This window comes from Phlebotomus papatasi, chromosome 2 (genome assembly GCF_024763615.1).
Source record: "Phlebotomus papatasi isolate M1 chromosome 2, Ppap_2.1, whole genome shotgun sequence".
In the NCBI taxonomy this organism is placed as follows: Eukaryota; Metazoa; Arthropoda; class Insecta; order Diptera; family Psychodidae; genus Phlebotomus; species Phlebotomus papatasi.
In genome coordinates, this window is record NC_077223.1 from 79,188,327 (window position 1) to 79,215,709 (window position 27,383).

At 35.7% G+C, this 27,383-nt stretch overlaps 3 protein-coding genes across 8 annotated transcripts; 1 reads left to right on the forward strand and 2 right to left on the reverse strand.

The window, feature by feature from the left end:
• The first annotated feature begins 8 nt into the window (after window positions 1-8).
• On the forward strand, window positions 9-10,927 carry LOC129804582 (peptidyl-alpha-hydroxyglycine alpha-amidating lyase 1). Of its 6 annotated transcripts, none has more exons than XM_055852024.1 (6): window positions 9-177; window positions 305-379; window positions 448-1,129; window positions 5,131-5,613; window positions 5,682-5,831; window positions 10,656-10,927. In XM_055852024.1, exons 2-6 carry the CDS (start codon window positions 320-322, stop codon window positions 10,805-10,807), a joined length of 1,527 nt encoding a protein of 508 aa, XP_055707999.1. In that variant the 5' UTR covers window positions 9-177; window positions 305-319; the 3' UTR covers window positions 10,808-10,927. The 6 variants fall into 6 exon arrangements, with proteins under 6 accessions (XP_055707999.1, XP_055708001.1, XP_055708000.1 ...); XM_055852026.1 differs by lacking the exon at window positions 10,656-10,927 and adding an exon at window positions 10,236-10,562 and having other exon boundaries at window positions 5,682-5,910; XM_055852025.1 differs by lacking the exon at window positions 10,656-10,927 and adding an exon at window positions 10,005-10,562.
• Window positions 10,200-12,423, reverse strand: LOC129804583 (methyltransferase-like protein 25B). Its single transcript, XM_055852031.1, has 2 exons — window positions 12,058-12,423; window positions 10,200-11,990 (listed from the first exon to the last, which is right to left on the reverse strand). Exons 1-2 carry the CDS (start codon window positions 12,358-12,360, stop codon window positions 10,911-10,913), a joined length of 1,383 nt encoding a protein of 460 aa, XP_055708006.1. The 5' UTR covers window positions 12,361-12,423; the 3' UTR covers window positions 10,200-10,910.
• A 4,948-nt stretch (window positions 12,424-17,371) lies between these two features.
• On the reverse strand, window positions 17,372-26,345 carry LOC129801055 (uncharacterized). Its single transcript, XM_055845814.1, has 3 exons — window positions 25,398-26,345; window positions 20,238-20,876; window positions 17,372-20,019 (listed from the first exon to the last, which is right to left on the reverse strand). The coding sequence occupies exons 1-3, from the start codon at window positions 26,343-26,345 to the stop codon at window positions 17,833-17,835; spliced, it is 3,774 nt and encodes a 1,257-aa protein (XP_055701789.1). The 3' UTR covers window positions 17,372-17,832.
• Window positions 26,346-27,383: the final 1,038 nt, after the last annotated feature.

A 27,383-nucleotide genomic window follows, 5' to 3' on the forward strand; every position in this document is an offset into this window, starting at 1 on the left:
GCCGAAAAACATCGAATCGTGTTCGTGTCGCTTTGCTTCGCGGATTTTTGTGTGTGGCGTAGGTTGAAATTTTCATCTTGAATTTGCCAGTGGAAAAGCACCCAGGAAAGGGTGAAAGATGTGTTGAAAATTAGTGCGCGAGTTAATAAGGTACCTCGAGAGTCAATATTACCTCATGTGAGTAAATTTATTCTTGTGGATGGTGGTGGAAAAAGGGATGAGAATCCTTGTTCTGTCTCATCGCCCTGTTGACAGCTGTTGCACTTGTTCACGGGGAATCTTCCTTTTTTCTTCCTTTCCCCAGAAGCATATCAGAATCATGGATAATTGTGCCAAGATAGTTGTTCTCATCACACTACAAATCCTCCTTAGCGATCAGGTAGGAAGGAAGGAAAAGCCGGGCTTACCTTTGAGTAGATTTTATTGATTTTTATTTGGGATTTCCAGGCAAGCAATTCCGAAGCATTCGACACGGATGACTATGCCCTTGAGAGCCGGCAATTTCTGCAGCAGGCCTTTCTCGATGAGGCCAGCCGGGGGCATACTGTCCCAAAGGCACCTGGAACAGTCAAAGAACAACTTCTTGCACTCAATTCAACCTACAATTATGACGATTCCTGGCCTTCTCCTCAAATCAAGATGAACTCCATCTCGGCCGTTTCCCTGGACAGGGAAGGCAATGCCGTGATTTTTCATCGTGCTGACCGTGTTTGGGGTCAATCCACTTTTAATCTCGACAATGAGTTCACTCAGCCACAGCTGGGTGCCATTCCCGATAGTACAATCCTGGCATTTAGCCGCAAAACAGGTGCCCTGAGGTATTCCCTGGGCAAGAATCTCTTTTACATGCCCCATGGGCTAACAGTGGACCATGCATCAAATATTTGGGTAACAGATGTTGCACTGCATCAAGTTATGAAATTGCGAAAAGATGAAGAGAAGCCATTGATGGTACTTGGGAAGAAATTTAGGCCCGGAAATGGCCTAGACACTTTCTGCAAACCCACCTCTGTGGCCATTCTGCCCACTGGAGACTTCTTCGTTGCTGATGGCTACTGCAATGCGCGCATAATCAAATTTTCACCAGCTGGAAAGAGAATTCTAACATGGGGAGAAAATTCCTTTCAAGGTAAGTCAGAATTCTGACCGATGTCCTCTGGAAAATTTCCCCAAAAATCACGATTTAATAAGATTAGAGAATTAACACTAATTATTACTCTTGCGCTTCGAGTGATTAATATACTGCAATAATAATAAACAAAGCGTGTATAAAAGGAGAAAAAAAAATAGGCAGACAGTAAAATCCCCGAATGATATGGTGATGGTAAAAACCGTAACATTTTAGTTGAGACAAGATGATCATTGCTTTTGCTTTATGTGTAAACAAGAACTCAAATGTGGTTCGATTTTTTTAATGTGCGTGCGTTCCCAATTAGCGAATAGGGACGAGCGGGGCTACTTGATAAGTCAAAGTAGCTTAAGAATTCTTTTCGAACATTTGTTGTATTTAACCCATTTAACCCTTTAAGGACGATTGGAACACCGGTGTCCCGCAAAGAAAATAATTTTTCCTAACTACCTGAAATTATTCTTTTCTTATATGTTTGTACATACACTCGACTCTTCGTTATCCGGCTGACTGGGGGACAAAATGACATTTAGGTTTTTTGAATGATCAACTGTTTTTATATTTCGTGCGGCGGAATTTATTTTCTGTCTGTCAAGATACAAGAGAATTTTCTTCATGGTATGCTTTTGTTTAATTTTTTATCACAATTATGCATTAAAAACTTCGATACAATGATAATAATACTTTAATTCACTCTGGACAAACTTCACGTTTAGTGAAAATAATTTTGAATGTATCAACCGCCAGTGTTTGGCAGCTGTCACCCGGATAACGAAGAGCTGAGTGTAATTATAAAGTAGAATGTTGAAGGAATCTAGGATATTTTTTGCAAGTCTCCAACTATCTGCTATATAGTAAATATTTAACCTTAAAAATGACGAATTTTTAAATTCTCATATTGAAAAATGATTTTAATTATTTTTATACTTCTAATTTTTTCCAAGCCAAACCGTTTTGGAAAAAGAAACTACAATACTTAATATACGTAATATTTTTCATTAGACTGAAAATTTATGTTCATTGGTCTTGTCAGAAAAATTACTTAAATTGTTGGGCTATTTTTATCCCTATCGGTCGTAGAGGTAAGAAATGCATAGAATCAGAATCTTTTGGATTTTCCAAAGTCAGACGTAAGACGTTTAATTGATTTTGTTTATTGGTTAAATTTTTATTGTTGATTTTCGTTCCGTAAAACAGTGTCTCGTCGTTAAAGGGTTACACTGTTTCGGCAAAAATGTCACGGCTGTCATATTTGGTTTATTATCGGTTCTCAGCCTTGACAAAGATACCCAGAAATCTTCCTAACGACATCAAAAACCAATTAATCGGTTCAGAAGTACACTTTGTGAAGTTGATTAACCTTTGACCTTGTAAAACGGCTTATAGTAATATTTCAAGGTTGTTTTAGAATGAGATCGGATTTTGCTGCTCTAACTACACTAGTAGAAATTTCTTTAAAAATGCCTTTTTAAACAAAATTTCCCCTAAGCACTTACGTTCAAAAATCATTTCGATTTCGAATTTTTGAAAGTCAAAGTTTAACCACATTCGAGGGCCTATTTATTCAATCGATATGCTTAAAAATTTGGATTTTTTTGAAAGCTTTTGAAAATTCGAATCCAGGTGCATTAGACATAAACGGTAATGAATCGGTATACTACCCGTCATTGATGTTTTATCTTTCTCAAATTTTCTTCGAAAGGCTTTTGAAAGTTAAAGTTTATAATCAAAACATAAAAAAGTATCTGCTGGAAAGGCAAGAACGATGAAAAGTTTCATTCTCGCAGGGATCGGTTGCAACTCAAATTATTATTTGAATTATTCAAATATACAATTTTTTTGTAAGATTAGTCAGTAACAGAATCTAACCCCTTAAGGGGCAGCCTTAATTAGAATTAGTAAAGGTCAACGGAAATGTCCAAAACTTTTTTGAACGAGAAGAAAAGACTAATATTAATTAAATTTTCGTCATGTTTATCTATACTTCAAGTATTAAATTTTTTCGGAAATATTACAAAACAGTGGATTAATGAGTGGTTTACTGGAGTGACTCGATCGTCTCGATGATACAACACCTACAGCACTCTCTAATTGGCGAGAAAAGGCCATCAATTTTTTTTTTTCAATTCTCATGAGTGTTTTAAAGTAAAAACCTCGAAGAAAATCGTGAAAGTGGTACCTTTTTTCAGTGTTTAAAAAATGCGTTTTTTTTTAGACAGAATTTTGACTTTAACATGCTGTAAAAGATTGAATTTTACTGATGCAAAAGACTGTTGAACGATTCTATGGAGAATAATGAAGAAAAAGCAATAACATCAATTCGTGTTTTTCGTTATTTTTGTAGAGGACATTCAGACATATAAAAATCTTCTTCTTCGATAGGGGAGACTGGGGCAAAAATTAACATAACGGATATTTTTATTTTTTTACAAGCTACTCGAGCGCTTCAAAAATTTCTAATTAGCGCAGTTTTATAGAAAATTTACCGCTCTACAACTTTGTGAAAGTAATTTTCCTCTATTTTGTAAGGAAATACGTTTATCGAGCCAATTTCTAAAAGTTAATTTTGTGACTATTCCCTAAAGTGCTGGGGCAAATAGTACCAGACATTGGGTATTATCATATTTTGATTCGCTTCATTACGGGCTTCCGTAAATTTGAAAAAATACCTAGAGGACATATTTTCATAGAAAATTTATTCATCTACACATTTGCAAAACACCGTTTTCTCTGGGAGAAAAGTGCGAAAACGAGAAAAGCGCTTTTCAGGCTATTTTAGAAAAAAAAAACACGCAAAAGACTGCAAAACGTTTGACCAATGCAAACAACAAGCGGCGAGACATGATAATGACGTTTCTTTTCGTCGTGAGACATCAGAAATTGCTTCGCTTTTTTGTTACTTCTTGCTCTATACCTTTTGTTACTTTTTACCCCAAGTGGACATTTTTAATAAAAAGGTTTCTGGAGAAAAGAACTTTTGTGAAATTCTAAAATAGATAGCGGATTCGTATTCAAAAATCCAAAATATTTAGAAAATATTCACCAGTGCATCAATTTTGGAAAATAAGTAGGTAATAATTGTTATCTTCTGCAAGGAAAATATTTCAAAAATAGGACTAAAAATTTCGATATTTTTTATTTTCTAAATTCCTTGTTCGAATTCTAAAAAACTTACATTGAAGAAGGTCTATGGAGGCTATCTATAGAAAAAAAATTGAGCCGCTATCTTTTTTACCTTGGAAGATTGAATTTTGAATTTTTCGATTTGTGACTTTTTGCCCCAGTCTCTCCTATTACAGGGGCCAAATTCTAACAAGTTTTTTTTCTTTACATGAAACTGATTTAAAATCAAAGAATGATAAGGATAAACAAAATAATGGAAAATAATAGCAAAAAAATTAAATTATTGGTCAACCTAAACTAAACTTATGGCTAGAGTTATATCCATGTAATACTGAATTGGCAATATACCAATTTTTTGTCAATTCACTAAATTATGATTTCGTCATGCACACGTTTTATAACATATAAAACACTCTTAAGTTGATTCTTATTTGATGTTCCTTATGAACATTCGCCACCGAAATCCATCTCGACTGAAGTACAGGCCTTAACTGTAAGACGAAATCACTTACACGAATTTGTTCCCGACAATGGGAACAAAAAGATTCCCCATATGAGTAACAATTTCGTTCCAAAAATTACCTCGTCCACGGACACCGAAAATTTTTGGAACAAATATGTTACGGAAGTAGGAATAATATTGTTATAAAAAATGTACCAATTTTTTCCTGACAGTGGGAACAAAACAGCCGAGTGCAAGAAATTCTATTCCAACTTTCAGGAATAAATCCGGATTCTCAAAGTGCATAAAAATCTTTATTGAAAAATCCTGAAAATGCTATGCTCAAGTCGCGAAAGTGCGATTTGACGTTCTCACTAATAAAATCAAATAAGTTTTTCTCATTGAACTTTTCCATGTTAATTTCTTTTCCTTTCAGGTGTAGCTCACGCTATAGCCCCTCCTAATTTTCTGGCTATCCCTCATGCCCTCACCCTGGCTCTGGATAAGGGTCTGGTGTGTGTGGCTGATCGCGAGAATGGCCGGGTGCAGTGTTTCCATGCAACAAATGGCACTTTCCACTCGCAGTATCATAGCCCTTTGGTCGGCGATCGAATCTACGGAGTGTCCTATGCTCCAGTCAATGGTGGTCGATTGTATGTGATCAATGGACCACTGTTGCCCATGTTATTTGCCCGGGGCTACGCTCCGAGCTATCATGAAGTGCGTGGCTTTGTTTTTGACATGGCCACAGAGGCTGTAGTGGACAAATTCGGACTTCCAGGGGAGGATTTCAATAATCCTCATGATGTTGTTGTGTCTGAGGACGGAGGGGAGATTTATGTGGCGGAAATAGGACAGTTACGTCCGCGGAAGTTTGTTTCGAATGTTTCCAAGTTGCAGAGGCTGACTGGTGCAGAAGGTAAGAATTGGTATTTTATTTGTTTTAAAAATCATAGGATTGTGGCATCACTAATTCCCATCTCTCAGGTGGTGTGACTAATCAGACGGGCGTGCCAATGATTGCCACGAATGTGGCTGAATCTGGGGCTACTGCCCTGTTGGCGGTGGTGCTCATTGTGGTGTTTGCCATTGCCGCCTTTGGGGCTACTTTGCTTGTGATGCGACAGAGGAAACGAGGTATGGAGCCGTCTGAGAATGATAATGATATCGAGTACAGCCGGCTCATGTCCAAAAGTGCACGCAGTGAAGAATAATTGTATATACTTAAATTTTGGCCTCTTTACACCTTTTTTTCTATTCTGCTTAACCGTACAGTGGGGAACGAAAAAAGTGAGACACTTATTTTACAGAATAACTATAAAACGTTTACAACGATTTGATCAAGTCCTAAGGATTTTTTAAAAATTTAAAATGATTTTAATAATAACTTAGAAAATTTCTAGCTTTCAAAACCGATTTAACTTGTTGGCACTTACGTTTATAGAAAAAGTAATTGACAAATTGATGAATAGGCAATTTCCCTTCAACATTCCGAACCTTCCTAATCTACCAAATTTTTTTTAATCGTATCAATATTTGTTCATTACGACTTTATTCATTTGCAAGATGGACCGGTCAGTTGGGATTGCTACTTTTGATTGAGGAGGCAATTGGGCAAAACAACTATTTATTGAATATAAGAAATGAGCCTACAGAGTGAGATCAACTGCAGTGGTCCCTGTCTGAAACAATTACCTCACGAGTTTATTTTTCTCACCACAAGAGGCGCTGACCCTAGAAAGTAGACAGGACGCAATGCATCTTGAATATGATTGTTCTTTGAATAATTCTTTAACATTTCGTCCTAGATAAAACTGATACGGAGGGACCAAGTGGCAGCCGCTGCCATTGTTCGGATTTTACAAAATATTTCGATATTTTCCCTTATATTTAACATTCGGATCCTCAGTCTGTTCTTTCCTGGTGTCTGAACCAGGAATTTCATCTCCTTGGTCACTGTATCTAAGAATTTCTAACCATTCGATGTTTTCATCTTCATCAGAATCATAGAAGAATGCTTTTTCATCGAGCATTTTACGATCTCAATAATTCACTGAATTTTCATTATTTTTCTTCTCAATAATTTGCAATAACACTTTCAAACTGTTCTTTTAACGCTTCTACACATTAATAATAATAAAAAAAACATTTGCAAGGTAAACTTCCATAAAAAGTGCATATGGCAGTAACTGCCACTTGATCCTTCCGAGTGCAGTTTTTTTGTTTTTGCAATATTTTTACATTAATATTCATTTTTTTTATTGAAAATGATATAACGAAAAAATAGTCAGATGAATTCTGCACGCATTCAATCAGGTCTCCAGGCAAAATGATATATTCTTCATTATTAAAAAATTGAAAATAAAATTGGCAGGGGCTGCCACTAGGGTCCTTCCAGGTGCTAAGGGTAAATGGTGTAATTCGGAATAATTTCTAATTCGAAATTTTTAGATTTATTAACTGTTTCAGACAGGCATAGAGAAAAGGAAAACCAAGTATATCTCAAAGGGCGGAAGTCCTTAAGACAATCGCATGGATGAGCGCTTTGGCTGCCAGAAGATTCCATTCCGTATTGTTCCTCCTATCTTTGCCTTATTGTGATCCAACACGAACTTTCATCACTAACTCCCTGCAGGATACCCTGTGAAAGGGGTAACTAACAGATTAACTCTAAGAACGCTATTAGAAGAAATCTAGCACAGTTAGCTGAAAAAGGCGGCGATTTCAGCATATTGCTGTATAGCCACGAAAGAGTTCGAGGTTCTAGAAACGTGACAGTGGCGGCCTCGTAAATTATTCAAAATGTGGTTGTCACCATGGGAAGCTCTTTTTAGTTATAATGGTAGGCACCAATTTTTTGGCGCTGCAGTATTATTCACCACATTTTCTCGATCCTTTTTTAGCATTTTAATCATGTTAATATGTTTATAAATTTGAATTTTAATATATATTTTTTAGTATTTTATTGAAAAAAAAATGTTGAAGCTCGTTGAAAAACTTATAATTCAGAAGCTTTATTCCCCACACACATTTCACCATTTAACTACGTGACGAACCCTGAACATAGTTTGCAACTCGATAGTGAATCGATTAACAAAAATATGCTGACCAATCAGCAGTTCTCGAATAAAAAGTAGTAAATGGTGGCACGACGTTCCAGTGAAACTTAGGCCTTCCCACAAGGAGAGTTCGGAACATCCATTATTATTTTTACTTATACAGGGATGGGATTGTCAGTCCCCCATGTCCCATGGAATCAAGTGCAGTGACGCTCACTGGATGCAATTCGAACACCTTTATAACGCCGTCAATTTTTCAGCATATTCAATGTCAACCTTTCATAAGAAATGCGTTTGCAATTTAGCGCGCGAAACATATTTGCATACATTTAGGGGAATTTCAAAAAATTATTTTTATAAATTAGCTAAACTCAGTAGGCAATTTATATCAAATTCTTGAAGTCCATTTTCTCTTGAGCCGGAACTCCCTTTACACTAAGTTAACATTTATTCGACTCCATGATATCTGTTCCAAAAATTTAAAGTCAGTTGGTTGCTGAAGGGACAAGTGGTCCTTATTGGTTAAATTTTTCCATCTGGTGTTTCAAACATACAGTGGCGACAAGATAAATAGCACAGTTTCGGACACTGTAATATATGAGTTGTTTTTCAAAAAAAATTGCTTTTAAATGATGAAAGCAATAATAATAAATGTACTTGTATATATAATTACATTTTGAATATGAAGAAAAAACCTGAAAGTTCTATCAAGAAATTTAGTTACGACCAAAAAATTCTTGAAATGCCACGTATTAAGAAGACAATATAAATAGCACACCCTATAAGAAGTGATAATTTTCGGCTTCTACTGCAATTAACAACTTACGAATTCTATTTGAAAATTAAATTTGGATTTATCACATCAGTTATTTTTTCAAATTTTGTTCAATTTGTTCCTTTATTTTCGGCACGGCGACAAGTAAATTCAGTTTTACTATAAGAACAATGGCAGAATCTTCTCTAGAAATCGTAATTCTTTCTCGAAATTTTCGAGTTTTTGCGTGATTTGTAAGTCTGATCATAAAAAATTATTGAATTGATGGTTATCTTCCTTGAACAATATAATTTACAAAAAAAAAATTCTTAGTTATCCTAAACTCTTTTACGTAAAGCCTGGAAATCTGCACCAAAGGCTCTATTTACATGATTTTTCAGTTCCCATAACTTTATTTTACAAAAATTTATGGCATTAATGCCTATAAATGATCAACAATACAGAAATATAATAAATATTAAAATAAAAGTAAATTTCAGGGAATATTTTCAGAGAAAATTCAAGTGTGCTATTTAAATTGGCCGCATGAATTATACCTTAACTCATAAAATGACAAAAACACATCGTCAGTTAAATCAGCATTTGTCGTAACTCTCTTTTGACAACTTCTCAGGAGACGAAATTTTCAGTACAGCTTTATTTTCCTTAAAAATGAGCCCCGAATGCGATACTTTTGAGTCAAAATAAAAAAGTGGCATTAGGAAACTGTAAGTTAACTCGAGAAAATCTTTATAAAATGATTTAAAAGTTGAAATATTGAGATATTTGTTAGAAGAAACATAATAATATTTTTATCGTAGCTTTCATCGTTTATAAAGCCGTAACTTCCAATATATGGAAATCTTGGAAGTTACGACAATTTTCTAAAATGCATTATTATCAATTTGAATTATTCTTGTCGCCACTGTAGATTTGTCAAGAAACTTTTGGACGATACGGTATATTTCTTGCTCGAATCCTTTAAAATTTAAAATGCTTTAAAGGAAATACATGTAAATTATTTATGCTGAAAATTTTAATCCTCAGCCTCTTTTGTCTTGGAAGATTTCGAATTTCGAAATTCGAAATTTTCGAAGATTTCTTTTTAATTTCTAGCTAGGTTTTTTTTGTACGTGCACTGAGAAAAAAGAGGGTGCGATTAATATTTTTCCTCAGAAATTTAACACTTTTTACACCTTATTAAGGGTAAAATTAACATGAAAAAAGGTACCTTTAACCCCTAATACACTTAAAAAGGATAATATTTACACCGATTTTGGATCAATAATGCAGAGTAAAATTAACATTTCTGGAATGTTATTTTAACTTTTTTGGATTTCTCTCAAGTGTGGGGATTTTGATGAAAATTTACACAAATTGTTTAACAAAAAGTGTCCCACTTCTTTTGGTCACCACTGTACAATTTGCCAACATATTGGGATCTCACATGAAAAGGGAGATAAAGAAGAGTATTTATAGGTTTATTTTATTTTTTAGACAGAAAGGGAAGGGTTCTTGAGAAACTTCGCTTTGGTGGCAACTTTCTTATGATTAATCTTTTATTTTTGTGTTATTTATTTTTTTTATACACATACACATATCCTCAGGTGATAAAAAGACATTTTTTTTAGTTTTACTGCTTTTATATTGTAATTTAATCAAATTTATAGACAAACAAAACATATACTCCTATTTTTATTCAATTTATATTCTTTTGCATTTATTTAGAACCTTTTCAAGCAGACTTTTAAGTTTAAGAGAGAGAGAGATAGAGGGAGAGAGAGAATAATCCAGGGCAAAAATATTGAGTGTGAAGAAATGTAAGAGGGATCATGTTCTAAAGGCTAAGAACTCTTTGAATCCTGTGTCTACCAGATAAATTAAAAAAAAACTGGAGATGAAATGTATGTTAATTATTGAGAAAAAAAAGATAAACTAAAAATTATATATTCTATTGAATGTAAAGATAAATATTGTAAATTCTATTATGAATGTTTATAGTGGATGAAACACTTATTATTCCTGGCTCAATAAAAAAAAACCATCTTCTTGGAGTAACACGTGATTCAAAAAGATCTGGCTCAGTATTCCTTGTGGAAGGAAGATTGCCTTACCTTGGGGAATTAAACTGTGCTCTCTCTCATCCAGGATGCTGCTCACGCGGCGGCCGGAAGCGAAAGCACGCCTGGGAACTCAATCGGGAATTTAAGTTGGGCAATTTGCTGGACAGCAAACATGATGGCTTCGAGAAGCTGGGCCAAGAGGCCAGTGATGATGAAATTACAGCGCGTGAGGCATAAACGCACAAATCCCTATTTGCCAAACAGAGTTCCAGTGGCTGTATTTTTTTTGTGGTCAGGAACTGTTTCACATGTGCCAGCAGAATCCTCAATAAATTATAATCTATTTTGTGGCGAGAATTATGTGATTTCTAGGCGAGAGTCGTGGATCAAAGGCAGCTACGATGTGGCAGGAGGATGTCAGGGGGTTCTCCTGAAGCATCAAGGCACGATCACTGAGGATCACAGACTCAATGAGAGGGGCCAGCATCAGTCTTAGCGTGTAAAATACAGCAACTTTTTTCCATTCCAAACAATCTTCATTCCCTTCTGACGTATTGTCCGGAAGAATTATTCCCAATCCCGCTACAGCTTTTTCACAGTATTCCCGGAATGATTTACACTCCCTGTACTTGACACTCTTCAGGCCTGAGTGTCTCAATTCTGGCCAATTCTTCACGATAATCCTCTCAAGAGCTGATCTGTAGGCATGAATCTTCAGGTCATCGTACAATCCCTGAGATAAACGCTCCTGGTACATTTCCATGGCATGACAAGCCACTTCTCGGGCTTCATAGCTAAGGCCAACCCTTTCCGGGTAGTTTTCTCCCAACCTTTTCAAATGTTTGCTTAAAGGATACCCATCCTCTGTCAATTTCATGTAGCAGCATCCTACTACAGCTATGAATTTCACTTTCGGACACTTCCGGAAGAGATTGAGTAACACAGGACCGAGATCTCCACACGGATGCAGTCCTACAATTCCCAAACTAAAGTCTGCTTTCTCTCCGAGGCCAAACACATTCGATTTCAAAAACTTTATAAATTCCTGACCATCAAGATCAGCAGAAATATTGACATTAACATGGACAGGAGGATGCAGGGCATCATATTCCTCTGGTTTCAGGTACTTTTTAGCAAATCTCATGAATTGATCATCGAGAAAACTACCTTGTTGGTTTAAAGACTCCTGCCTTTCTACACAACAAACTCTCTTTCCTTGACCAAATGCCAGGACACGCGTCAAATGCCCCAATCCTCCCCCAACATCTACCACATACTCAACTCCACATTTTTCCGCTGTTTTCCCGCATATTTCACTCATTCTCTCAATTTCATGACGCTTTTTACTTTTAACATTTTTGCTAAACAAATTTCTAAACTTCGGGTGGCCAATAAGTCCCGGAAAATGCAAAACACTCACCTGAAAATGTATTAAACGCCTCTCAGTAACATAACAAAGTACGCAAAGTACCTTGGGGAAAACATACATTTTCCTGCTTCCTCTTGATTGACAGCTCATGAATCACCTTCCTCAAGCTCAATAGAGACAAGGGCAAGACACTAGACAGCTTCTCTAGAGAATCCTCCTCGTAATTGAGCAGGTAAGCCATCTCTTCAATATTAAAATTTTCAGCAGTGAAAGTATCCTGCCACGATTTAGGAAGTTGTTTCCAATGATTTTCCACGAAAAAATCCAGCACATAGCTATCAATTAGCCACTTGTACTGTTCCAGAACAAAGAGAGAAGTCTCTAGGACCTTTTTCACTCGATTCACATCGAAATTTCTCATTATTAGGCAGAAAATTCAATGAGAAACACGTAAACAAAAGAGCACTACTGATAAGGATGTGTGGTTATGTTGCTTTCCACTGGAATAATCCATAAACTTGGATAACTTTTTTTCAAATATTCAAAAACACGACAGTTGAATTATCCTCTAAAGTTGTCTACACACTAGGCAAATTATTTTGCAATAATAACATTTCAAGTTATATTGAAATAAAACTTCAATATTGAAGCGAATATTGAAGCCAATATTTCAATATTTGCCTACACACTGAACAAATTTACTTCAATATTAAAAGTTCAATATTCAGAGATTCAGTTCCTTTCAAACATCGAAAAACTTTTGGATTTATCATGTTTATGAACATGAAGACATCTCAGAACATCACCATAGATAGGACCAGAGCTTCTGCTCTATATCCTGCTCAATTCTTCCCAGAAACCCGTCCTTTTCAGGGCTTCTCCCCTACTTCCTTTAGAAAATCTCAGAACTTCTGTGTTTTTGTTGTATCTTTTGTCAAATACGCCCGGAAAACTTATGGTGGTCAGAAAATTTCTACTGGTTCCTCCGGTAAATCATAGATCTTTTGTATTTTGCCAAGAACACTCAAAATACCCAAGTTGGTCAGAAGATATCTCCTGGTTTCACCAGGAAATCACAGATCTTGTGGGATTTACTTTCGTATTTTGTCAAAAACACCCAAGATACCTAAATTGGTCAGAAGATTTCTCCTGGTTGCTCCACACCACAGATCACAGATCTTCTGAGATTTTCTGTGATTTTCTGGAGGAACCAGAAGAAATCCTCTGACCAACTTGGGTGTTTTGGGTGTTCTTGAGGAAATACAGAAGAAATTCTCAGAAGATCTGTATTTTTCTGGAAAAACCATGAGAAATCCTCTGACCAATTTTTCGTATTCTGTGTGTATTCGACCAAGTGTACAACAAAATTGCAGAGGAACTGTGATTTCCTGGACTAACCAGGTGAGAACTGCTAACCAAGCTGGGTTCTTGGGAAGATTTGACAAAATGTACAGTGAAATTCCGAGAATCTGGGATTTTCTGGAGGAAGCAGGAAGAGATGTGTCTTGACTTGGATTTTGGTGTTTGATGTGCTTTCATTCATGAACAAGGAAATCCCAGCGGTTCTGTGATGTTCTGAACCAAGAAGATTCCTGACCATTAAAAAAATATAGTTAAGGAAATATCAAATCAATTTGATATTTAGAATTTCTTTGAAATTTTATTTCAATGTGACTTTGAAAATTTTTATTGACATTATTTAGCCTAGTGTGTAGCCACTCAAAATAATGAAATAAAATATTGAGAAAAATGCTCCATATTAAAACAAATATTGCAATAATTACCTACACACTAGACAATTTTCTTCAATATTGAAACTTTTATATCAATAAATCTTTGCAATGTGGTGGCAATCCTTGTTAATATTGGATATTGAAAAGAAATACAGTAGAGTCTCCTAAATTCGAACGCTCGGGGGGTATTTTTGACATTTCTCACCTCCTAAATTCGAACGATTTTTTCAAAACTAACGAAATTTGTGTGAGATTAAATTGTACTTTGAATCAAATTCCCGTACTTTCTCGCAAGTCTTAGTGGTAACATACTTCCTTTTCATTTTACACGACCATAATGTATGTAAACATTCAGGTAGAAGCACATAAATATGATTTTCATTTACCAAGAATACGAACTTTCTAACATAACCTCACAATTGACATTTTGAATCCAAACGGCGTTCGAATTTGAGAGATTCAGATTTGAGAGACTCTACTGTATTGCAATAAATTTTATCTAGTGTATAAGCCAGCTTAAAGCACCCCAAATCAGCATACATAGAGAAAAAGAATCGTAAAATTATTCTTCGTAAACTTTTGTGAATTCCTATTGAGGCTTACGAAATGCTCGTAATATTTTGTAGATTCTTCACAAACTTTTTCGTAATATAATCCCTTGACGAGCATTTTGCTTCCAAAAATTTATCCGTGAATGTTCGTAAATATACAGAAAAATGTTATGAAAAATGTTAATGTTAGATACTCAACATTAGGAACGAATTTGTTCCAAAAATTAGCGTCTAAGGACTTCGAAATTTTTTTTGAACAAATTTTGTACCTGCTAGGAGAAACAAAAAGACACCCAAGCACCCAATATTAGTAACGAATTTGTTCCGAAAGCCACCATCGAAGCGAGGAGGACGCCAAAGGACAATGGGCAGAAATGTGTGGGAGCTGGTTCAACCCTTCGCCAGAGATGGGACTATATAGGCCCATTTTGTAGGTATTGGTGTATGACTTAAAAATTACCGAGACCTGAGTCAAAAAGGACTGTCAATCCTTGGGAAATTAACGATAATCCTTTTTGAAAATTCGCAACTTTGACAATTTATTACTCGAAAACGGCTTAACCGATTTTAATGAAATTCGGGTCAAAGTCGATATATGTATGACTTAAGCTTTAAATAAATATTTTCAGATTTTCTCTCTGACTGGTGCATCTGGTAGCTCCTATACTTACAAACTAGCCATGTTTTAAAGCAGAGGTGTGCAAAAACCGTTAAAACCGATTTAACGTCAAAATAAGTTTTATACTAGCGTTTTGACCATTGACGTACCATTGGCGTTTCATTTGACGTTTATTCGAATTCAACGGTTCTTGAACGCTTCTGTTTTAAAGCCATCTCATATTACAGGGCAACAAAAAGAAAACTTTTTTCGTTTAATGGCAAATCACAGGTATTTTCGGAGTCCTTGGTGTATCTTGAACATATCACCCGAAGGACCCGAAGAAACTTATAGTAGAAACTTGTTTTTTTTTTAAATAACGGCATATTATAAAGTTGTTGGCGCCAAAGAACGTTTTCTAAAGGAGAACTGAACTGAAGGAATATTTTTCTAAAGGAAACCATATCCCTATTCCTCCATTTTTCTTGCATCCAGATTTTCCTCAAATATCTTTGAATATTCTTTAATTCCGTTAAAAGTATTGCCTCGATTGCATCCTTTTGTTGTCTTTAGAGAAATATTCTCCTTAAAAAAGGAGCTAGGATTGCTGAAGTTCATAGGGTTGTAAAGGTACCGTTACTAAAGAATTTTAACAAAAGGTTCTGAGTATAATTAATTAAAACATTTTTTCTCTGAATTTATTACTCATAGTATTTAAATAACTGTATCTTTTAGGACCCTGCGATCTTTAGAGGTTTTTAACTCTTTTTTCAAGAAGAATATCACTGCATAAGAGACATTTTCCTATATAGATACAGTAGAGTCTCTCAAATCTGAATCTCTCAAATTCGAACGCCGTTTGGGTTCAAAATGTCAATTGTGAGGTTATGTTAGAAAGTTCGTATTCAAGGTGAATGAAAATCATATTTATGTGCTTCTTCCTGAATGTTTCCATACATTATTATCGTATAAAATGAAAAGGAAGTATGTTACCACTAAAACTTGCGAGAAGGTACTAGAATTTATAAGGAAGATCTCGAAAATTGCAGGGAAAATGAAGAGATAAAGATATGGTTTGTTCTAGTAAAAATTTTCTTTGAGTCCTTTATTACAAATTATTCTGAGAAACGATCCATATACGATTAACCGTTATTGTAAAAAAGGAGTTTTGCAAAAAAATCATTACAATTCTTATACATAAATATGTTTTATGCTTTAGTGTTTTTTTCTATATATTTTTTTGGGGTCGGTCCCGGAACAAAAGTTGTTACCTTTGCCAATACCTATTCGATGGTATAGGTCTCATTCGTGGCGAAATGTTGGACCGTTTTACCCATTGTCCTTTGTGGTATTTCTTGAAATACAGTGTCCGCTCTCTAAACCGGATCGGCTTAATCCGGACGAGTTATCGACGGTTACATTTAAAATCATTTTGAGGTCATGTATGCATGTGTGTTCAGCAACGAAAATGAATTATCCTGTGATGTTTCTGTTTAATAAATGAAGTATAATAGCATAGAATTCTCTAATAAGTTATGGTTTCATTTTTTTTTAGTTCGAGATTCCCGAGATTCTCTTCATCTCCTGCTGTCAGCACACGCAAATGATTTTGTAATGCATGCGTCTGTAATAAAACACTGTCAACCCTTTAAGGTCGAGGGTCAAAAATCGGGGGTCAGAAAAAATCACTTTTTATGACTTTTTAGAGTAAAACGCAACTTTCGAACGCCGTGCCGTAGGAAAAATTTCAATTTTGGGTCACCGGTGACCCAATCGTCCTTAAAGGGTTACGTTGATTTTTATTTGGTGTTCCTTATGAACTTTCGCCATTAAAATCCATCTCGACTGAAGTATGGGCCTTAACTGTAGATGAAACGGACGAAATCTTTTAAATTACACAAATTTGTTCTCCACAATGGGAACAAAATGTCTATACTTGGTTCCAACTTTTAGGAACAAATTTATATAAAACGAAATCGACTCAAATACTCCACCATATCAAAACGGTTCCAAAAGAAAACCTTAACACAATTGTCACTATATTTTGTAACAAATCCGTAGAGAACAATATTGAAATACAGAAATATCTTCTCAAAGCACATACTTATTCTAAAAAAAATCTTCCAAACAAAATCCATTCCTATATTCTGGTCAGTGTCCTAAAGTTTTTACTGTGTATACGATTTACGAGCATTTTGTAAGTCAGTGGAAATTTACAATATTTACGAACAATTTTACGAAATATTTTTCTTTGTAGAATTGCTTTTATTTGATAAAATTTCGAATCACAAAGAATTATTATTATAGGGTCGAAGGAGCACCTATTGGGACTTTAAGCATTCTGTGTCAGGACCTATTGTCACTCTATCTTGTATCATTTGGAATACAAAATTTGAACGTATATCCTTATAGGGAAAGGTAATGAAAAAAACGTCATATTAGGGGGATATGGGGCTACTTTGAGCTGTGAGGCTACACTGATGCAGTGGTGGAAATAAGTATAATTCCACCCCCTAATTCTTAAAAAAAACTCAACAAAAAATGTTAATAAAATTCATACGTAGACCATAACGTCCTTTCATGCCAACATGAAAAATCGACATTTTGATTTTTTATTCTAAGTATTTTTAGAAATATAATAGAATTTTGTTTTTAGGCTGGAAATAAGTATAATTCCAGTCAATAAATTGAGCGCTAGGGTATTTATTTTTGACCAATTTTAGGTTAATATCTTTTAATAATTTCATTTTTAATTGAAATTAATAAATTAAGTTCCATTTTCTAAAGTTTTGCATTAATTTTTGCCGAGATATCGTGGGGAAAATGTTTAACGAATAAAAATAAAGGAAAAATTAAAGTCTTGGTGGCGATGAATCTTAGGAACTAAGAAAAATGACTAGGTCCTATCAGATAATTGTCAATTTAGATACATGAAATAGTTTTCAATATTTTGACAAAATTGTTAAAAAGTGTTCCTTGCCGAACAGGTGTTCCTTCAAGCCTAAAGCCCATTAGACTTGGAAGTCTTGAGTTCTATTCTCAGTGAGGAGAAGAATTTCTTCAACTGTGCTGGGAGCTCCCATTTGAAACCATGTGTCCGTGTTTCCTGCATCTGAGCGTGCTGAATTTAATGCGTAACGGATGGCGAAGAGGACCACAATGGCGAGAGCCGTTGTAGGCTCTCCAGTTGGTTTAGCACGTAAAATGCCCTCTTCAACATTGTGATTCTGTAGAAAAGCCACCCTGAAGTCCACAGGAATATCCTTAGCTCCGGGTATCTTGTAATTCCACGTTCTATTGGTCATGAGCTTTCCATTTCGTGGGTTGTAGATTAGTTTTTCATGATGCCAATAGCCTAACCCAAATATAAAGGCACCTTCAATTTGTCCCACATCGAGGAGGGGATTCATGCTTTCACCAGTATCCTGGAGAATATCCACACGACGAAGAAGAGTAGTTCCAGTCAGAACATCAAGTTCAACTTCTGCACAGGCCACTCCAAAAACACTAAAGGCTTCAAGATCTGAGTGTTTATACATGTGTAGAGCAGCTAGGTCAATATCCTGTTCGAAGCACCTCTGTATAAGTTGAGGCCAGTCGAGTCCAGAATTATCTTCTCTCACTGGTTCAATCCTATCGAGGAGGGTTTGACAAGCTTGCTGAATAGCGTAAGCAACAGATACAGTTGTAATGCTCGCTGACGAATGTGTGGTATTAGGAGAAACAGTATTGAGACTGGGCATAATCTTGACCATATCGTAGTCAATTCCCAAAAGATGTGCTGCAACTTGGGCTAATTTCGTATTAATTCCTTGACCCATTTCTACTCCACCATGGGTTATTGTTACGCTTCCGTCGCCATGATGGATAGAAACCAGAGCGTACCTAACGCCATGAAAATGGATCCTATAGTTCATAGGAACAATAGCTATTCCACGCTTTTTCCATCTATTCTGTGTGTTAAATTCATCAATTTCCGTCTTTCTGGTTTCGTAGTCAGTGGATGTTCTGAAGTCTGTAATGAATTGTCTTCTATCAGTATCTTCAGGCATATTGGCCAATCTTACGTCTATCGGATCCTGACTGGTAGCCTTTGCAATGTGTTCCATGATGTTCTCAATCATAGCTGTAAATTCTAAATTTCCTGGACTTCTGGCTAGAGTGTTGCTAGGTTTGTTCGTTTTAACAAGATTGAGCTGCCAGTACCAGTTATCTGTATTGTATCCATTGGAGAAGTTTGGTAGGACTTGACCAGGAACATTACTGTTGTAAGTAGCACCAAAGTCCTCGTAGATTGTATTCTGTAGCTTCAGTATCTGCCCATTGCTATCCGTTACAACTTCATATTCAGATTCTGAAGCATAACGCTTCCCCATAGTCATCATATTCTGTTCGATGGTCATGACAAATCTCACAGTTCGATTGAGAAGAAATGCAGCAAGAGCCGTTGCAGCTGCAATCTGGCTAGTTGGATACATTTTCCCGCCAAAACCTCCACCTAAGCGTCTCACTATCATCTTTATGCGACTCTCATGAATTCCCAGGCATTGGGCGATAGCTGTTTGACACAGATCCATCCACTGAGTGGCAGCATAGACATCAAGTCCTATCTCAGTTGGACAGCAGATGCATGTCTGAGCTTCCATGTGGAAGTGATATTGAGACCCCAGAACTAAACGTCCAGTTAACGTATGCTGTCCTTCCACAGTGTTATCATTTTGTTCCCCTAAGGTTACAGATTGCTGTATCCTATCTTCATCATTGGCCTCTAGCACATCGGTTGGTGTGAGGAAGATCTGATCAGTGTTCGTCGATCTCTCATAGATGACTTTCACCTTCTTTGCTGCTAATTGAGCTATATCAAAACTCTCAGCCACAATCATTCCAACTGGCTGAGCATGGTATAGAATTTCGCTGCTGGCCAAGATTTCTTCCGTTTCCTCTGCTTGATTGTGCTTAGCACTCATGAAATTATTTGTTCCTGGTATATCAGAAGCTCGATAGAACGCAACGACACCTGGCATCTTGAGTGCAACAGCTGCATCGATGTAACTGATTCGGGAATTAGTCTGGGAAGCAATGACGAAGGTAGCCCAGAGGTCATCTGGGAGGTGTACCATATCGTTGACATATTCCGCTTCTCCTGATGTCTGTTCTAGGGCTGTATCCTTGGGCAGGGGTTGTGTTAGAGGGTAATTCTGAAAAGTAGGAAATGAGGTACATTAGGTTTCTTCTTCAAAAAGGTCACAAATAATAATTTTAGGAGAAACTGGGGCAGTATGCACTGAACACGGGGTAGCACTAAACACTACGCTTCTGAGTAGCTCAGAAATGAAAATTAGTGTTCGGTACTACCCCATGTTTGGTGGTGCCCCAGTTTCTCCTAATTCTGAAGAAAAATGAGAAAAATCATTACTTCAGAATTAGACGTGTATTGCTGAATTCCTGAAGATACTGGTCTCTCAATCATCGTAGCTCCACTTCGATATTGTTGCTGAACTCGTTCCTCAGGTGCTACACTTAGAATAGCTCGGTAAAAAAGTCCCAAAGCTAGGATTTTCCGGTATTCAGGAAGAGGTTCATTGACTGAAGAATCAGGCTGGATTTCTTGGTCCAAAGATGCAAAAGCTCTCTGCAGTACATTATTATCGAAAATATCTACACCATTGAGGGCTTGTTCTGTGGATGCAGCATGAATAAATCTAGGATGGATGCCACCGTAGCAGATCCTAATGCTCAATAGACGACTACGGCGTTCGTTGAATCTGAAGAGGAAACCAGCGTTTACATAAGCATGGGAATTTTGTGCCCTTGGCATAATTTTGTAGGTTCGTAAAATGTCTCTTGTTGAATCCATTGCAGGAAGACGAATTTTCAGGATTATTCTCCTTTTCATATCCATTTTGAGGAAGTTTGCTACTGAAACAGCCCTTGTCCTTGAAACATTGTCAGCAATTAGTAGCAATGCCCCAACCGTTTCAAGTATTAGGAATACATCGGATGGAAAGTCTGGATGTTCATGTTTGATCATCAGGTTTCCAGCTAGAGTTCCAATCTTAAAATATAAAATCGAATGCATATTTGTGAGTGATTAGTGAATAAATAATTTGGTCAGTAAAAAATCATTTATGGGCAGTTAAGAATTAATGCAGTTAGGGGGAAGTAGGGCACCTTTGAAAGTGGGGCACCTTTGAAAGTGGGGCACCTTTGAAAGTGGGGCACCTTTGAAATTGGGATTTTTCTCCTAGATTTAAGTGAAACTAAGCCTTATCATAATGTAATTTAGCTTCTTAATCTATTTGTCCACCTAAATTATAGCACGATAAGGCTCAATTTTATTTAAAAATACGTAAAAAATCCTAATTTCAAAGGTGCCCCGTTTTCCCCTAATAAATTATTTTGGCCAACAAGTAAACGCAAAATTAATCAGAAATAACCTACTCAAAATCATGCTTGAAATGTTAAAATGAGTCATAATTTCTAAATTTTCCATGTACAAAGAATATTTTCAAGATTCCCGATCTTTTTAGGCATTTTATAAATGTAGGGGGAAGTGGGGCACCTTTGAAACTGGAGCACCTTTGAAATTGGTATTTTTTACCTATTTTTAAATAAAATTGAGCCTCTTCGTGATATAATTTAGCCGCTCAAAGAGATTGAGAAGCTGAATTACATTATCATATAGCTTAATTCCACTTAAAAATAGGAGAAAAATCCCAATTTCAAAGGTACTCCACTTTCAAAAGTGCCCCACTTCCCCCTATTACTTCCATTTTAATTACGTTACGAATATTTTGTATAAATATAAAATAAAAATTAAATTATGAGTGTTAAATTTTTGATTAGGAGAATTTGAGGTAAATTGTGAAAAAAATAATATTTGAATTAAATTGATAAATATCTAACACAATGAGAAATGTGATGAACTTCGACTGACTTGCAGCAAAATGTAGAGTAAAATTTAGAATTCCGGACAACGTCTAATTCCAGAAAAACCGTTTTGAATTTGAGTTCAATTTTCCATTCAGTTTATTTTCATCTTTATTTCGTCTTTTTACCCCTTCCCAAACGGCCATCGCCGTCTTAGCGTTGATACCAATCTCTGGATTGAAAACGATTGAAAATCCCAATTGCATTATCTTATTTTTTTTTTATTTTTGCTCACGTTTATTAGCAGTATATTTTTGGCTATCAATTCATGAGCATTACTGAATTTACACGTATAATTTGTGTAATTTGTCTTTCGAAAAATGTTAAATAGATAAATATATTAAATTTATAAAACATGTAAAAATTTGTGATCAGAAAAATAAGTGCTGAGAATGATCTTGATTACGATTGATTTAAATATTTCTTTTGCAAAAGAATACAATTTTCATTAGGGGAGGTTGGGGCAATAGTAAAAAAAAACGGGTTAATTGTAAACACTGATACTTATGTCTAGACTACCTGGGCTTATGTCGCTCATTTCTTCAGTGGACGAAGATCCGTATAGTATATATGAACTTTTACAGGGGATACTGGGTTTCTACCGAACATGGAGTAGCACCTATCAATAATTTTCATGACTAAATTACTTGGACTATGACGACCATTTCTTCAGTGAACAAGCATCCCTATAGTATCCATGAATTCATAAGGTCTTGTCCTCTAAAGTCTAATATCTAATTAAAAATCGCAGAGTTCGGTGCTACCCCGTGTGCGGTGGTGCCCCAGTTTCCCCTAACTCTGGTTCCCTAATCCTTTAAGTTTCTCCTAATCCTTGAATGGTGATTGCATTCTCGGTTTATCCATAAAAGAAATATTTTTTTTCTATTACACATGGCGAAATTTAATTAAGCAATTCATTAATTAAATTATCAATTTACTATAATAGGTGTGTAGGGAGAGGTGGGGCTACTTTGAGTTGTGGGGCTATATTGTTGTACGATTATTTTGCGTATTTCTAATGGAAACTGGGTTTTAACATGATGCAATTTGTATAGATAAAATAATAGTGGATCTAAATAAAATAATTGTAAGGACCACATTCATTTAGAAATAAGCGAAAAAGTCGTACAGTAGACTCTCTCAAATTCGGGAATTTGGGACTGAAATGTCAGCCGAATTAGAGAGAAATTCGGGTGTCAAACTGTTTGAAATGCAACGACTTTGCTTATCTACATACCTATCTCAAGTTTATATACCGATATTTAACTTAAATGCTATGATAACCCTCATAATGCAAAATCACATCATAACCAAGAAAAACCATGGAAAATTTGAGCATATTTGCTTCATTTAACAAGAATAAGCAAATGTGAAAAATGTCAACAAACTTTTTTCAAATTTAACTGCCGCCCGAATTAAAAAGTACCCCGATCTTAAAAGAGCCGAACTACTGTACGACAATCTAGTCCCACAGCTTAAATTAACCCTACCTCCCACTAAGGCTACTATCTCTGACGGAACCGTAGATGCGGGTGGCTTTGTACCTCTGTTTATCGTAAGCTTTTCTTTAATTCTAGCATTTAAAGATGAATTTTAGACCATCTTTAAATGCCCTTATGGTCTCTCGATTATTCTTAAATGCTAGAAATAAAGCAAAGCTTGCAAGAAGCAAGGGCATAAAGTCTCTCCGGCAGTGCAACGTCACCAAACAGTCAATGCCTTAAACTTTACATCCCTTCATAGAGTCTCACATGTAAAGGTCCGCAAAGATTCCCGAAAAAATAGTAAAACAAAAAACAATTAAAACAAAAAAAAATGATCAGTAAAAAAGGGATGGCAAAGCGTCCTATGCTTTGCGAAATGCTCGAATTCTGACTGCAACGCTGTACTTCAAAAGTACCTATTTTTGCTTCACTCACTGTTTACCGGTTCACAGCCAATTTGAACCAATTCATAATATAAATAATGAAATAATGGAAATAATATAATAATAATTCTGACACAACATTCCATAGAGGAACTAGGTTTTCCCATAACGGGATTTTCTAGACACACATTTATTATTTTTTCTTATACAGGAATAGGGTTGTCACTCCCATGCCCCGTGGAATTAAGTGCAGTGAAGCTCACTGTATGCAATTCGAAACGAACACCTTTTATGTCAGAAAAATTCCTGGTGACCTAAAGGGGATTCGAACGCCACTTGCATTATAAAGTGAATCTACCACATCTACCACTTGACCCATTGAGTGCCCCTGAACCAATTTATAAATCATTCAAAACATCCCCTAAAGTAGTTAAAAAGCCTTAAAAGTATTAGAATTGATTTACAGGAAAAAATTTACTGATTATGGTTCACATCTGGTTCAGAATCGATTGGAACCAGTTTAACCTTGTTAGAAATTCCAAGACCTTTCCAATGAGCCCAAATATGATACCATGCGGTTGGGAAATTCGTTCTCTTGTCCCTTTTTAACCTTTCACCTTGAAAAATCGTCATTAGGAATTATTCAACTGTATTTTCGTTTACAACACGGACTTTCATTTTTTTTTATCTAATTTTCAAGTCATGCGTTTTTTGCCAACAAAAATTATTATTTTTCTTATGATTTTAGAGCAGAGTAAATTTTATAAATCTTTTAAATCCTTTTTTAATTTTATAATTAACTTAGGGTGAAAGGAACGTCTATTGACACTTTAAGAACTCGTTTCAGCACCTATTGACACCCTACTCTGTACCATTTGGGATACAGAATTTGAACATCTCTGTTTGGTAAAAGGTATATTACAGAAAAAAACGTTATATTACTTATATTTTACTAGATACATTAAATAATTTTCAACATTTTGACAAAAGAGTCAATAGGGGTTCCCTGTCGAACAGACGTTTCTCCGACCCTATCAGAGCTATCAGATTACTTTTTAATATATTAAAATTTTAAATAGATAAGAGCAAAATATGATTTTTACTGTTTTACAATAATTTTTAATATTTTGGTCACGTTTTTTGCTTGTTTAATCTATATATTCGTTTTGTTTTTCAACAGATAGTTTAGTAGGGAACTAGACTATATGAATTGCTATTTTGTATTTTTAAAATAATTTTTTTTCACCCTCACGGAAACTAAAGGTGTGAATGCACGCATTTTGTGCATTCACCGTGAATGCACGATATTTGTTTTGATTTTGTAATGCAACCATTATAAATTTATTCACATTTCAGAATTGTGTTAGTGTGCAATTAATAAATTTATTACTAATCGTTATTACGTTTGAGAAATTTTATTGTAATGGAATTTAACCTTTAATTTCATTAGGGAACACCGGGGCAGAATGTGAAAAATAACGATTAAATTAGTAGACTGATAATTAATGCAGTGAATTGGGACGAAGGTTATTAACTCTATAGCAGTTTGCTCAATGTTGCTTTAAAGGCAAATTCTTTAAATGCCACTGTCTAATTCTACCCCAGGCTAATTCTGCCCCGTTTTCCCTCTGTATTAACAAAAAAAAAGTTTAATTAATATTTGTGAAGTTTATATGCTGTATTAAATTTTTCACTAGACAAAGAGCTTTATATGGTCCGTATCGTCCGTATGGTCTTATCTTTATTGAATTTGAATGCAGGAAGATTTTTTGTACTTACATTTCTAACAGCTACATGAGCAACCAAATCAAGATGCCTGATAAGTTCTCGGCAATATCCAAATTGTGGTCGTCCAAAGGCTGCCCTCCTGAGGAAGATCATTGTTTCGGTCAAAGTCATATTGGCGCCCAATTCAATGTAACCCCCTATTGAGTGAGTTCTTAGAGCTTCAATTGAAGAAACATCGATGAAGATCTCAATATTAGGATCACGTCGATACACCCCATGAGCTGTATTCCCTGCTACAAGCATATACTGCTTGTGACGACTCTGTCGCATTAGGGTGAAAAGAGTGGCAAGATTGTAGGCTTTGTGCCATTCTCTGCCGCTCTTGCATTTGAAAAACAGCCTCTTTTCTTCAATGGGATCAAAAGGGTATTTGTGGGAAGCCATCTTGGGACAAAATTTAGGCAGATCTTCAATATCTCGCGTTAAATTTCGCAAACGCTCCGTGGCATCTGATGCAACGGTCTTGAAAGCATCCAGGATAGGTCTGTATCCTGTACAACGACACAAATGTCCACCAAATGCATTTTCCACCTCTTCCATGGTCAGTTGACCTCTTTCTGCCTCAGCCAGGCAGAACATATTCATTACCATTCCAGGAGTACAGAATCCACACTGTGTACCATTGAGAGTGGCTAGGCGTGACTGAATTGGATGGTATCCAGCTTTACGATTACCCAATGCTTCTACCGTGATCACTTCTAGACCATGACAAGAGTAAACTGGGAAGAGGCAAGAGTTCACTGCCATAATAAATGGTATCCTTGTGATTGGATGGAGACCTCGAATAGCCACCACACAGACCCCACACCCTCCCTCCAGGCACATGAACTTTGTTCCACGAAGATTTGCATGACGTCGGATGAAGGTGTTAAGGGATGTATCGATTGGAATGCTCGTTACAGCAGCTAAATTGAAAATTAGACTTTTTAAGATCAACATTCCCAGAATTTGATTTCACTTTTTTCCCACCTTTATAAATCACCCCATTGATCGTAACACACAATTCTGGGCTAAAAAATCACAAAATTTATTAAATTAATCCACTGTCGATGTTACGGAGATTCTCAAACCTTACCACAATTCCGGACTTTTAAATAAAGATCTCACTCCATGGATCATACTGAAGCGAATTAGATCTTCCAACCGATCGAGGGAAAAGCCACGAACGGACTGAATAAACTTTCAATCAGAAGCATTCAATTGCACAATTTCTCTTTTACTTTGATGGTCAGGAGCGTTTCTAATGGTTTTATTAGAAATAAAATTGAACGCTGAAGGCACATCTATAATACGATGATCTTGGGGCTAGCAACTTCTTTTCTATTAGTCCATTTGAATTCAAAATTGTACTTTTGAGTCATTTTGTTGCTCTAATGGCGTTATCACACTTGCACATTAAAATTTTAATGTGATTCACATTAATTGTCGCTTGTGAGCATCCAAATATGTTATTTGTGTTTTTGAGTCACTTAATATTTGGGGTTTTTCTATTTATTGATAAAGAAGTGGACTTGGCCGGCAAAAATAAGTTTAAATTTTATCTAAAGCATAAATATTTTTCACATTAAAAAATTAAAGAGAAAATCGCATTAATTTTTCGCATTAATGCTATAAATCAATTTATATCAAATTTTGCGGGCCAAGTCTACCTTTTTATCAACAAATAGATCAAATTTTGAATATAAAATGATTCAAACACACAAATTACACATTTGGACTCTCACCAGTGACAATTAATGTGAATCATATTAAAATTTTAATGTGCAAGTGTGATAACACAGTAAGCCAAAGATTAATCTGATAAATGAATTACGTAAATTTTGGAAAATGTAGGAACTTTCACGTATCAATGAAAATCACTGGGCCAAACACCAAACGTTAAGAGATATCGGTTTCTCGGTTTAGGTGATCCCCTTAAAGTAGACATTTTCTATAGTTTTATTCTATACGAAACATATTCATTTTTTTACAAGGGCG